Genomic DNA, 14,396 nt, shown 5'->3' on the forward strand with positions numbered 1-14,396 from the left:
CAGTGCTCTGCACACAGTAAAGGCTCAATAAATACGATGGGCAGACTGACAACAGTGCCCGTTCTCACCGAGCTCATGGTCTAAGAGGTGGGGGGAGGCAGTACCTTGTCCCCATGGAACAGATGAAGAAACAGACTCAGACTGAGTGACTTGCCCAAAGTCACCCGAAAGATCAGTGGCAGAGGTGGGATTGGAACCCGCTTCTCCTGACTCCGCGATGGTTGTGCTTTTTTCATTTGCTGAACCGTGTACCAGTGAATTGTGGTCCCACAGGTGATTAGAGGCAAGTTTCAAGTCTTCAGAGAATGACTGGAAAAGAGTTGTTTTGCTTACCCGCTCCTGTCCACACACATAAGTTTATTCATCAGGCTACCTCCTGCTTTCTGATTTGCCCTTTGCCATAAAATAGACAAGTTCAAGGTGGTTCGCAGTGAGAATTTTGAGAGAATTCTGTTGATTCGAATCGAGGAGTAAGAAGTGCCAGCTCTGTTTTACTCTTCCAAGTGCCTAGTACAGTGTTGTGCACGTAGTAAGCACTCAGTAAATACCACTGATTAATTGATGGCCATCCATTTGGCAGAATCATGGCGGAAGTCCTTAGAATTGGCAATTTCTTTTAAAGAAGTGACCGAGCTAGAAACAGGTGCCTGCAGCTGAATGGGGGTGTTTGACCCATTCCCATATTGACAGTATTGCCTAGTGGATAGAGCGTGGGTCTGGGAGTCCTAAGGACCTGGGTTCTAATCCCAGCTCTGCGTCTTGTCTGCTGTGTGACCTTGGACAAGTCACTTCACTTCTCTGTGCCTCAGTTCTCTCCTCTGTAAAATGGGGATTAAGACTGTGAGCCCCATGTGGGACGAGGACTGTGTCCAGCCTAATTAGCGTGTAGCGTAGAACCAAATACCATCATCAACATCCAGGATACCTGTTTTCCAATAGCATCCAAGTTCATGGCTCGCTTGCAAAATATGGGTGTCATATCACAACTAAAACCAAACAGATAATTATGAAAAGCTGCTTCTGTTTAAAGTATATAAAAATATTGAGGTGCAGAAGGAAGCTGAAGCTCATTTTACAAAGTAATGGGGTTTTTTTAAGTGCTATATTTTTGTTAATGAGACGTAATTGTAGTTTTCAAGATGTTTAGATAGGGTCGATCACTATTTATTTACTGGGTCAGAATTGTAAAAAAGTATAGCACTGTATTTTTCTTTCTTTTCCCACCATTTTCTTCTTTCACAGAATCGCATACTGCTTTTATTTGCTTTTCTGGTTCGTCATTTTATAAAAATTCGGAGTGCTTTAAGTGTGATAGAAACTGATAATCTTTCTCCTGAAAGGTGTCTTCCTTTTAAGAAATTCAGTCAATAATTATTGATCATGAAAGATATTAAACACTGAAGGCCTTGTGCTGAGAACATCCATCATGATTATTGTCTTATCGGGTCAAATATTTGTATTTTATTCTGAAACAGCCCATGCATTTATGAAGTGCAAATGACCGAGGACTTCATTGAATTTATATTATGCAGTGAGCACTCAGAAGATGAGTTAAATTGTTCCACTTTGAATAATTATAGTGAATGACTTTATGCATTTAAAGGGAAGAAATAAATACATTATCCAGTTTTGAGGGCAATTAATTACCAGCAGATAATTAGATAAAGCTTGGCGGAATTGCGGTTCCCAATTACAATAATTAGAAACAAAGTTTAAAATCTTGGAAAACAGGCTCCATTAACAAAGAAACACCCCCAAACCCCCACATATCCCCTTTTTGAAAACAATAGACCAAGCTGATTAGTATGTAATAGGAATTAATCTGACAAAGTACCCAGCGCTTCCCAATTGTTTAGCCACACAATGCTTGCTCACTCTTGTATAGATGCCTATTTAGCTCTCAGAAATTGGCATTTACCAATGCGAAAGTCTTCTGCTACCTGTTGGCAAATGGATACTCTACTTACCGAGAGCCTCATCTTACAAGGCATCATAAACATTAGCAACGAGAGCCTAAAGAGAACCAGTTTTTAGGGAATGGATAGCTGCCCACAGTAAAATTATAGCAAGCTCAGATTAGTTCGTAGACATCCTCACAATTCGAAACTGCACTGTGCATTCAGATGCTGAAAATGGAATACAGTTGTACTGAAAATTGAAAGATGTTTCTTGCGACTGTTCACCTTAATTTGTTAAGTTCCATTTGGCAGTGGATCTTACTCATATTTATCGTACTGGCTGCTTTTTAACAGACTTGAGGGAGAAAAGAGGAGTAACTTAGAATTTTTTCCACTGCTGTCTTTTTAAAGGTATCTTATTTCTGAAGTTTTAGTTCTTTGTTTGAAAGGACGAGTTTATGTTTTCAGTATGTTTCTCAAGCTCTTGGATTGCAAAACCTTTAGTTAAATGCTTATCACTAATCTAACCCCTAAACCTACTTTATCCCAGCAGGCAATAATGTGAAGTAATATGAACCTTACAGAAGAATTCCAAAGAGAGGCAATTAACTTTTCTGCCAGAAATGTTTTACATTGTATCAACGGTAAAATTTCCATCCTAAAGATGGATTGGAAATCATATCGATGAAAACATGTGAGCAGTGATTTTCGGTGGTTTTAAATATGTGCAATAATCGGCACAGTGGCCATTATGGAGTGAAATCTTGGAATGTAAACTCTTTCACGGGGGAATTGTCTTCTAATTCTATTGCACTTTCCCCCAAGTGCTTATTTCAGGGCTTTATGCACAGTAATCAATCAATTGATTATATTTATTGAGCACTTACTGGGTGCAGAGCACTGTGGGAGAGTACAATATAACAGAGACATTCCCTGCCCACAGTGAGCTTGCAGTCTAAAGGGGGAGAAAGACATTGATATAAATAAATAAATTACAGATATGAACATCAGTGCTGTTGGGCAGTGGGAACTCAGCCAATGCTGTTGATTGATTGGTATACGCCCTTTGTAGGATTGCTTTATGGAGTGCTGATGTAAGAGCTGACGTAACAAAGACAAAGTAAACCTTCCCAAAGTCTGAAAACATTCCATTCCTTCCGGTCGAGTGCTTTACACTGAACTGATGCTCTGCAGGGCCAGGTTGAAAAAATATTTTGACAAAGGAATTCTAATTATATTTTCCCTAAATGTGGAAGTTTTTTTTTTTTAATAGTTTACTATCACTTCTCCTGGAGAACCTGTTTGGGCAGCACCTAATTTCTGCCTAAGAAATAATTGATAAAATAATTGAATGGCAATTTATTAGTTTGTTGATCCTGGGGTAGAAAATGTGAATTAACTCAACACCGTCAACTTCCTCTTGGAAACGTGACCTTATATGAAATTTCAAAACCAGTGTCGAGATAAAACTGCACTAGATTTCAAATGTGATCAAGCGATGCCGTTGGAGGAATGGGTTGCCAACATTAGATGTACTTGATTGGATTATCTTTAAAAATGCTTCCCCAGTCGTGGAAATGAGGTTTTCTCCATCTGAATCCCATAAATAGAAATTGAGTAATGGTATTTATTGAGTACTTAAAGTGTGTAGAACACGTACTAAGTGAATAGGAAAGTATAATGCAAGAGACTTAACAAGTATTGCATGCCAACTCCAATATGGTTTTTTTTCCATATTTTATGGTCATTGTTTATACTTAATTAAAGGTGGGGTGACAGCGTGTACCTAATTGTATATCAGCAGATTCATGTCATTCATATTTCCCAAGGCTGCACTCAAAGTAAGATTCTTTTCTTTCAATCTGGGGTTGCTGTAGCCCTCAAAATGGAGAACCGAAAATCCTGAAGGAAGAAAATAAGCCTAGGAAAATGATCCATTCTCTCATAGACTAGATGGGAAAGGAAACTGTGTGAGTTGTTACATGAACATCCAGATGTTATGCTATTGTGGTCATGTTTAAAAGAAATTAGAGTAGGAAGTTTATCTCAATGCTCTTTAAATTGAAAAATTTGTCAGGAAATGTGCATACCCATCCTCTGAGTAGTCGAGGTTGTTGCCTGCTATTGTTTCTTCAGATTGAAACCAAAAGCCCTAGAATAATTAATAATAAATATAGATTTTAAACAGGATGTCTTGAAGTCTCAACAGCGAGCTCTCCCAAGAATTAAATGAAAAGGAACATCTCACTAGGAGATCATTTGAATCCAGTTTTTGGGTTCAATACTGTGCATTTCAATGGTGGTTTATTTTGGTAAATAAATGTAAGGAAAAAATCTAAAATTAAATGAAGATCTTAAATCAAAATGACAGCAATGTTTTTGGTCATGGTCCCCCACTTTGAATTTAGGTTTTATTATTCCCAAAACATTCACAGATGTGTCTTCTCTGGGCATTTTATTTTCTACAGTGAAAATCCTCTCTTTGGCCTCCCTTGAAAAGTCAGTATAGAACATTTTGGATGTTGAGGTTGTTTTAAGGTATATGTGCCCTTAAATGAAACTATTGCATGCCTAATGAAAATACGCAGAAATCTCAACCTGGTGTCATAAAGCTTGAGCTGGTCATTTCACACTTGAAAATTTTCTAATCTTTTCCACATGGCCACACCTTCTCCGTGAATTCTTTGTAATTAGATGTGATGTTTGGATTAATCCAATATCTGCCGTCGTAGCATCTACCATTTCAAATTGGGTTTGCTTTAGAACTCAGCCTCCGGGAATTGCTACAGTTCATTCAAGTAGAGTCAGGCCTTGCACCTTCCCTCCCCGAATCCTGAGTTCTAGCGAGGGTTCTCATCTGTATTCTTTCTGGATCGTTGACTGGGTCAATCATTGGTATCTATAGAAGGACCTTACTGAGAATTTGGCCAAAAATACCAGAAACAAAAGACAGGGTCCTGTTCTTAGGGAGATTGAGTCAGACACAAGTATATTCTTTGAAAATAGTGAGAGCAGGAGGAAGAGGTAAGAGCAGGTAATAATGAATATGTCATTCAACTACTTGGTCACGTCCTTCGATGAACACTTGACTCTACGTATATACGTTAAGTGCTGTAGTTGAGTGTAAATACACCTAAGTGACAAAAGTGACTGTTGGGTTGTTGCTGTCGGGATATTGGAAGCCAGTTGGGGAAGGCTTCTTGGAGGAGAGAGGATGTTAGGAGGGCTTAGAAGCTGCCTAGAGGATCTGAAACGTATGGGCAGTTCCAAAGAGGGTGCAGAGTATGAGCCAGTGAAGGGGAGAAGGGCAGAGCACCGAGTGTGAGGTACAATTAAAGGTGAGCTAGGAAGAGGGAAAATTGTGAGCTGCTTAATAGCAGAGAAAGAAGGCCAGTAGGTAAGTTGGGGAAAGATGATGGTGAGCCTCAAATGATAATGATAATCATTGTGGTATTTGTTGAGTGCTTACTATGTGCCAAGCACTGTACTAAGCTTGGGGGTTGATACCAGATAATTAAGTTCTACATGGGACTCACAGTCTACGTAGGAGGGGGAGCAGTTGAATCCCCATTTTTCAGATGAGGGAACTGTGACACAGAGAAATGAAATGACTTGTCAAAGGTCACATAGCAGGTGCATGGCAGAGGCGGATTAAAACCCAGGTTCTCTCCCAGGCGTGCATACTTTCCACTAGACCGTACTGGTTCTCAGTGGCAAAGAGCCAACGGAAATGACAAGAAGTTTTTTGTTTGTTTTTAAATGGAATTTGTTCAGTGCCTACTATGTGCCATTGGAGTCGATACAGTCTAATTGGGTTGGACACAGTCCCTGTACCATGTGGGGCTCACAGCCTCAAACCCCATTTTACGGATGAGCTGACAGCGGCACAGAGAAGTGAGGTGACTTGCCTAAGGACTCACAGCAGACAAGTGGTAGAGCCGGGATTAGAACCCATGACCTTCCAACTCCCAGGCCCACGCTCTCTGCCCAATAGGCCATGCTGCTCCTTCTGAGTTTTTTGGCTACCGAGGGAAATGGGTAACCAGTGGAAGTTTTGGAACAGTGGAGAGATATACTGAGTGATGGGAGCAGTTTGCGTGAAGCTAGCCAGTGAACTAAGGCTGACTCCCTGTTTGGTCCTTCCTGGCTCCCAACTTCCTTTGCACATTTCTGGAAAGGAAACCTTCAAAGAAGGATTGATAGTGAAGGAAAAGAGAAGAAAAAAGTGAAAGACAAAGGAGAGCGCGGAGAATTGGAGGAGGAACAGGGTGGCTAGTTGACCCAGCAAAGTATGAAAGTTGACAGAAAATAAAAAGTGAGAGAAAAGGAAGCCAGGGAGCTCATTCATTCACTCAGTAGTATTTATTGAGCGCTTACTATGTGCAGAGCACTGTACTAAGCACTTGGAATATACAATTCGGTAACAGAGACAATCCCTGCCCAATGACAGGATTACAGTCTAATCTGGGGAGACAGATGGACAAAAACCAGACAACATAATCATGATAAATAAAATCAAGGGGATGTACACCTCACTGACAAAATAAATAGGTTAATAAAAATCTATACAAATGAGCACAGTGCTGAGGGGAGGAGGAGGGAGGGGGGAGGGGCAGAGGGAAAGGAGGCTTAGCTGAGGGGAGGTGAAGGGGCTAAGGGGGAGGGAGCTGAGGAGGAAGAGGAGGATGTCAGGACAGGGAAAGAGAAAAGGAGAAGAAAGAGAGAATTAAGTGACCTGAACAGAAAAAGGAAAATCAAAGACATGGAAGCAACTGAAATCAGGGGAAAGGGACCACAGAGAGGTAAAATATGAAGCAAGAGTGCAATGGAAACCCAGGAAGTGGAGCAAAGCAAAGGGAAGAGGGAAAAAGTGAAAGGTTAGAAAGCTCACCTGGGTGAGTCCATGCTTTGTGTTCCGTACCTTGCCTCCCCAAAACCTCACTCCTCAGGTGGTTTTCTCCTCTTCTACTTCCTGTACTCTTCCTACTTGGCCATTCTCAACAGAGGTAATAATAATAATAATAATAATGTTGGTATTTGTTAAGCGCTTACTATGTGCAGAGCACTGTTCTAAGCGCTGGGGGAGACACAGGGGAATCAGGTTGTCCCACATAAGGCTCGCAGTCTTAATCCCCATTTGACAGATGAGGTAACTGAGGCACAGAGAAGTGAAGTGACTCGCCCACAGTCACACGCTGACAAGTGGCAGAGCTGGGATTCGAACTCATGAGCCCTGACTCCAAAGCCCGTGCTCTTTCCACTGCGCCACACTGCTTCTCTTTTGAGCAAGGAAGTCCACGAGTCAGAGTTGGAGAAAATAAATGGAGGGCAGAAGTGCTTTGCCCTCATCTGACTTCTCTCCCCAACCCGACAGCCACAGTTTTGGGGAATTGGGGGTGGGGTTGGTCTTTCTCTTCTAAGTCCAGCAGAAGCAGTAGTAGGCATTCCAGGTGAAAAGAAAGGAGATGAAGTATTCACCAATCTCACCTCTGTCAGCGTCCCACCGGGAATGAGAAAACCATGTAAACTCAAAAGCATGCGTATTTTAGCATCCTGTCAACAGAAAAAGATGGAAAATTCTCTGAGATATGGCAAGAACTGAATAACCGGCTGCATAGGGACCAAAAATGGATTAAAATAAAGTGATTCGGATTGTCAGTAAAAGATAACAGCAGAGGGAGGTGATTGGGGAAAGAAATACAACCCTAAAGATTTAGTGTCCTGTTTTAAACAATGACAAGTGAAAGAATAAAATTGTTAAATCGCAGTCAGATAAAATGCCCCAGAAGGAGAGAAGCTACATCGCCCAAGGAGGAAAGCAGGGATAGCCAGAAGACCCATAGTCTAGCCTAGGTCTGGCCCCGGGCCTCCTGAGTGACCCTAGGGAAGACTCTTAACCTCTCTGGACCTCAGTTTTCTCACCTGTACATTGGAGATCACGGTATATGTTCTCTCAGACTGTGAGCTCCATCTTAGAAAGGGACTTTGTCTCATCTGATTGTATTGCATCAGCCCCTGTGTTGGGTACATAGTAAGCCTGTAAGAAATGCCGTCATCATTACAGGCAGAAGAAGAGATAAGGAGAGGAAAAGAGTACACTAGGGAGAGACACACAGGGGTGATAAAGGAGGCTGGAGAAACCAAAATATAGCATCTCTTTAAGCCACCTGAAGCATGAGTACTTCTGTTAGTTGATTTTGAGATAGCAAATGTCTGAAAGAAAATGTGACCACAAAAGTGCTCCCATTGGCTATTTAATAATAATTATGGCACTGTTCATTCATTCAAACATTTATTGAGCACTTACTGTGTGCAGAGCACTGTACTAAGCCCTTGGAAAATACAGTTTGGCAACAAATAGAGGCAATCCCCACCCAACAGTGAGCTCACAGTCTAGAATCGGGGAGACAAAACAAGTAGACGGGCATCAATCAGGTTGGAGACAGTCCCGGTCCCACATGGGCCTCACAGTCTTAATCCCCATTTTACAGATGAGGTAATTGAGACCCAGAGAAGTGAAGTGATTTGCCCGAGGTCACATAGCAGACATGTGGAGGAGCTGGGATTAGAACCCAGGTCCTTCTGGCTCCCAGGCCCGGGCTCTATCGATTAAGCCACGCTGCTGCTTGTTTTCAGGTTTGAAACATCTGTTCCTTTCAGAGTTGTTGACCATAAAGAAAGAAACACGGGTCTCGTGTTACTTTATAAAGATTCTTGGATGCCTCTGTGAGAAGATAATGCAATATGTTCAAATAGATTTATCTCCTACAAAGTTTCAGTACTCTGGTGCATCACTGTTTTCACAGATCTTTTCTCTGCTCACATCTTCCATAATTTAAATTGAATTAGTAGAAAGGTCTTTTGTTTTTGTTACATTTTAAATTTCACCAATTATCGGTCTGGGTAATTGACAGGTCTTCAACAGTGTCCCTAATCCACACCATAATCATGACTGGTGCTGTAAAGCCTTTCCCCTTCCCTACCCTTTCCCATCCCACTTTTCCTCCCTTCCCCTGCTCCTACCCTGCCTTTCTGTGAATATGATCTGGAGTCGCCGATCCTCCTTTCTATGAGCAAAATATGATCTAGAATGTTGATATAACCATTTTACTCTGCCCAGGAACCAAGTTTTACTTGGCATAATGAAAAGAAGTAGGTCATACCTGATTCTCCCCGCCCCCCCCCCCACCCAGTCGCCAGAAATGAAAGGGTTTTAAAAGAATCTAAGTCATTATCTTCCATAGAGAATAACGTTGACGTTTGACTCCTAGGCAGAACATTTTGGATGTAATTTTACATCCCAGTGTAATAAAAGGAAGGAAGGAAGGTTAGAGAGCATCCTGATATCTCCTGGAGGGGAGGGGGTGTCTTTGGAGACATGGAATCTGGTGTCTCATCGGTGCCCTAGGGATTTTCAGTACTACATTAGATTTCTTATTTGCAAAGGATTTAAATGAGGGTTAAAAAATGAACATCTACATCCAGTAAAGGTCTATTAGCTGGTGGCCAAGTGGAGTTGAGATTTCCACCTGGGATATCTTCCTCTATTTTTGTTATTTTCATTCCTGGGAAAGTAACCGATCACGGCCGTTCGAAGGGTCTCTGGTTTCTGGGATGGTGGTGGCCCCTTTTATCGGGATTTGGAACAGATTTGTCTCGTGGCCCAGTGCCTGCTGGGTATTTCTCCCAGGTTGATGATGCCGTTTTATGCTAATGTTGGTGTTCTTGTCTTTATGTCTATGCATTCTTTAGCTATGAGGATAACAGACCCTTCATCAAGTAAGAATGACCTGAACGGCTGATAAAGTCCATTTATCAGTGTGGTCCCGTGAACCCGCTTTCAGATCAGTAGTGAAAAGTCATTAAAGCTTCTGTCATTCACATTGAGGCAGAAGAGCAAACTGTGCAGGAGAAATCAGGCCTACAGCTCATATGCGGCGTTAATACGCTGCAGGCGTAGTGTTGAACGATTCTGCTTCATTTATTGGAATTGGACACTGCTTGAATTGAGAGAAACTTGTGGCGGAAATTTCTTGTGGTACAGACTTGTTTACCTTATACTGGAACAGCTTTCTCTGCTGCTGGGATGCATTCTTCAGAGCTGCAGGGGGGTGTTCTCTTGCTTGACTTGGGGGGATTTCAAATTGTCCATGTGGTAGATCTATTTTCCAAAATGACAAATGGTGACGTTTCAGTCCAATTTCAGTAGAAATCAGTGGGATCCTCGCTATTAAATTTCTGTTCAATCCTTTGAACTTATTCCTTCGGAATCAGATCCCCGTGTTTGCACTGTTTGCCCTCTCAGACCGACAATCGATGGTATTTATTGAGTGTTTAGTCTGTGCAGAGCACTGTAATAATAATGATGATGATATCTGATAAACGCTTACTATGTGCAAACCACTGTTCTGAGCGCTGGGCACTTTTCTAACTGCTTGAAGGACATGCATGTGATGTGACTTATCGTTGAACCCCAAACTGCAGTTTTTATAGCCAAAATGGCAAGTCTGTACCCTTAAAGTGGAAATTCAACCCTCTGAGTGGGTGACGATTATTCTACGTATAAAAAAAAAACCCAAATTTCTTGTCCTGCAACACCAAAATCAGAGGGCTAATGTAAGCTTGTACAACTTACAGTAGACTTTCAGTTTGTTCTTCTGGTGAAGAGTCCTTGTGTCCATTTTCTCCGATGCCATTTCACCTTCCTCTCATGCTAGTGTTCCTAGTAAAAGGAGCGGTACGTTGCATTATGATAGTTCTTCCCTCCAGTCCATTCATTTGTCTCACTTGCATTGGGTCTTTTACGACAGAAGAGAAATGTTTGATCCGTCTTCATTCGCTGTCTCCCCCATTTCTTCCCATGCAAAACCCGTGCAGACGGAGGCTCATGGCTGTAACCTAAAAGGTCATACTTGCTTGGAATTTGCAGCAGAGCAGATTGCTGCCATTTGTGACATTTCTGAGCTATGAAGATCCCCAAAAAGCTAGACTAAATCACAGGAAACCTCATTTTTGAACTCCCTACAGTGACGTAGCTCTTCCTAATTAAACGCATTAAACCTAGCCAGCAATTAGCACCCTAATCACTGATGATGTAGAGAACCGTATTAAGTAGCGGAGAAAGCACGACATAAGCTGGATAGAAATGGCTAACTTTGGGCCAGTTGTTTTTCTTTTTTTTTTGCTATTCATCTCATTTTACATATCGCTAAATATAGAGTTACATGATTCAGTGAAAATATTGGAAAGGCGTGGTTTCGTCTATGCGACGCATAATTATGGTTTTGGTGTGTTGTCCCTTTGAGACTGGTAGGACATAAACTTCCTCCATTTTTTCTGGGTTAGGAGATAATAGTACGTCTGTGAAATCCTTTATTCTGGAGCGTAGTTTTAGTACAGATCTTAGAACAACAAATCTCTGTTCCCAACAAGAAGTTATAGCTTTGGATGCTTCACGGTTCTCAAAAACCTGAGCCGAAGGATTCTTTGGGTGGAATTGGATCTTCAGGTTTTTTATTGGAAAAATAAAAAAAAAACCCCTCTCTGGCATGGTCTTTCGTTAGCCAGGAAACTGATTGAAAACTGGGCTGGCACCAAGCTTCAGCCTGACGTGAAGCCAGTGTAGGGATAGTAGTACTTTTTGAGCACCCCCTTGGTGTTGCATATTGTACCGGGTGCTTGGAAAGTACAGAATGAGGAATTGACGTCCCCTGATTTGTCGGAGCTGACAGGCTAATGAAGGAGACGGACACTGGGAACTTCCAGTGCGTGTCGAAAACGTTTTGCTATTTGACTTAACGTGAGGTGGGCAACTCATCGGCATGTTTTAAAACCAGAATTACTTGTCCAAACAGACCTATTGGTCCACCCCAGCCAGGGCAGTCTTGCTGGCTGAAAGCTGAGTTTGCCCAGAAAGAGTCCCTTCCAGTGAAACCTCCTGTAGTTCAAGAACCAAAGTTTTCAGCCAGGAAAGCTATCCACGGTTCATCTGATATCACTCACTTCCCCAGTGCCCTGCCCCAGCAATTTAGGAAAAAAAAAGAGGAGCCCATAATTTGTCTTCCTCTTAGCTAGGAGAAAATAAGGGGATGGGGAAAGCCAGAAGGAATATAACTATTATGACCTGGTGTTTGCTGCTGTCACCTCCAAACTGTTCAGGGGGTCCAGTGAGCTTTTGAAATCTGCAATGGTGAGGTCCCATTTTCAGAAACAATGCTTTAACATGATCCCATTTTCCTGAATGGAATGGCTAACGGACCAGTGGGTTGTTTCCCAGAATTTAGAGCAAAATAGCTTACGATCTGTGGATTTGGAAATAAACACAGAGAGGAGAGCCCCAGCAACCGTTCTGAAAGACAGCCAGGAGGAAGAGGGTGGAACGTGGCTTTCCACCCCCCAGCTTTCCGTAGAACTGCAGCTACGGGACGAGGGAAGGTGGGAGATGCTAGATCCATCTTTGTGGATTGTCTGTTTTTCCTTTCCATTTGTCCAAAGTCATCTTCATTTCACGGCCGACGATTCTGGTTCAGACTGGCTTCCGCTTAAGGTGGATTTCCGTGCTCACAACATTTTTCCACCAGCTTAAAGGCTTGTAAACTGTATTAAAATCCTCGAGTACTGTGGTTTGCAATATTGTTTCTTGCTTATCTCACGTTTCGTAGCTGAGAGTCTAACAGAAAATCATTTCCAGTGTAGACGGATTATTGACGTGTGGTTTCTGAATATTTTCAAGGTGATTCCTTTCCTTGTGTTTGTTTCTTTTTCCTCTGCAGGTCATGGGTTATAGGTGCAATAGCTCTTCTCTGCCTATTAGGACTGACCTGGGCGTTTGGACTCATGTATATAAATGAAAGCACAGTCATCATGGCGTATCTCTTCACCATTTTCAATTCTCTGCAGGGAATGTTTATATTCATTTTCCATTGTGTTCTTCAGAAGAAGGTAAGCCGAGGAGTCTGAACTGCTGCTTCCTGCATAACGACTTCACCACACGATTGTTTTGATGTTTTGTTGATGATTGCAGATTGCCGTACTTTAGATATCCACAAGGAACCCCACCTACCCCATTAGGACGGTTGGCCTGCTTAAAACGTAGAAGTTGCAAGTTTGCATGTTGCAGACAGCTTGAGCAAGAGGACTTCCTTGCTTTTGGTAGATTGACTTTAGGTTTAGGCAAGAACACAATGGAGGAATTAATATTTAGATACCAGGCAGTTTACTCGGAGATGTTCCTTTTTCCACTGGCTATCTTTGCTTTCGGGAGGAAGCTTGAGAGAGACACATTCTTGACAGAATGTTTATTTATTCAACTTACGCTAAAGCTAGTTCATCTGAACTAGTAGATAAAACAATATGAGAATCAAAAGTTCATTTGTGATCTTAAAATAACACCTAGGATGTTGTTGTTTTAATATCATAAGCTTCTATTTTGAAAACACTTGGGTATCCTTGAAAATGTATTCATTATTCCTTCTGATTTATAAATATCCTAAAGAAATGCACAATTTTTAAAGTACTCTTTCAAGGTAACATTAAAAGGCACCTCCATATGTGCTCATTCCTCTCCAAAATATCACTACCGTAGTTATCCGACTATTTCCTTGCTAACTTTATTGGGGGAAGAACATAGAATCTATGGCATTAAGTCCAATCCTCCTCCTTTTACAATGAAATAATCAGTGATAAGTTCATCATTATCATCATCACTAGCACCACCACCCTTGTATCCCTTAAAGAGACGGCTATCTCCTGGAACCGTAGTTAAAGTCTTTCTCCCAAATGTCTTCTTACTTCCAGAGAGTAATGTACTTCCTGACAGAGAATCTCAGACCCTGACAGATATACCTTCTCCCCTCTTCAGTCTAGGCTTCACTCTGCTGCCGGGTCATCTTCCTTAAATCCCGCTCATAATTGTGGTATTTGTTAAGCACTTACTATGTGCCGAGCACTATGCTAAACACTGGGGTAGATACAAGATAATCACGCCACAGTTCTGTAAGGGGCTTACAGTCTTCTTAGTGGGGAAACAAGGCTCCAATCCATTGTGCAACCCCGTCCCCTTCACATCCAACGGAATAATCACACTCCACCTTCTAATCACGCCCCCTCCCACCCGCCTTCCCCCCCACAAAATACAAGAAAAGAAAGCCACCTCCTCCAGGAAGCATTCCCTGGTTAAGTCCCCAAGCCCCTGATCGGAGTATCCTATCAGCCACCCTTATATTTCCACATCTATCAGTTTATTCCACTTATTCATTTTTTGCTTACTTTTGTTTCCGTTTCCCGCTTTGTGCAAGGCTATCTGTGTCCGCATCCAATAGATTATAAATGATCTGATGGGGAGGAGCTGTGGTCTGATACTTTCTGCCCCAGAGTTCCTTGGCCAATGCTTAGTATACAGCAGGCACTTCATAAATCCTGATGAAGATTTGTCATAATTTTCTTGAGAGATGAATCTCAAATTTGGACATCACAGATGTTTCTGGAGATGGTCCCGTT

At 41.9% G+C, this 14,396-nt stretch overlaps 1 protein-coding gene across 17 annotated transcripts in view; it reads left to right on the forward strand.

Moving 5' to 3' along the window:
- Nucleotides 1-14,396, forward strand: part of ADGRL3 (adhesion G protein-coupled receptor L3) — a 609,412-nt gene that overhangs the window by 561,170 nt on the left and 33,846 nt on the right. For 10 of the 17 annotated variants that reach the window (XM_029072997.2, XM_029072998.2, XM_029072984.2 and 7 more), the window contains 2 exons: nucleotides 9,651-9,677; nucleotides 12,671-12,839. In XM_029072997.2, coding sequence (XP_028928830.1) covers nucleotides 9,651-9,677; nucleotides 12,671-12,839 — 196 coding nt within the window. The remainder of the gene's footprint in view (nucleotides 1-9,650; nucleotides 9,678-12,670; nucleotides 12,840-14,396) is intronic. The other 7 variants (XM_029072999.2, XM_029073000.2, XM_029072991.2 and 4 more) reach the window with 1 other exon arrangement.

Source organism: Ornithorhynchus anatinus, chromosome 10 (assembly GCF_004115215.2).
Source record: "Ornithorhynchus anatinus isolate Pmale09 chromosome 10, mOrnAna1.pri.v4, whole genome shotgun sequence".
NCBI lineage: Eukaryota > Metazoa > Chordata > Mammalia > Monotremata > Ornithorhynchidae > Ornithorhynchus > Ornithorhynchus anatinus.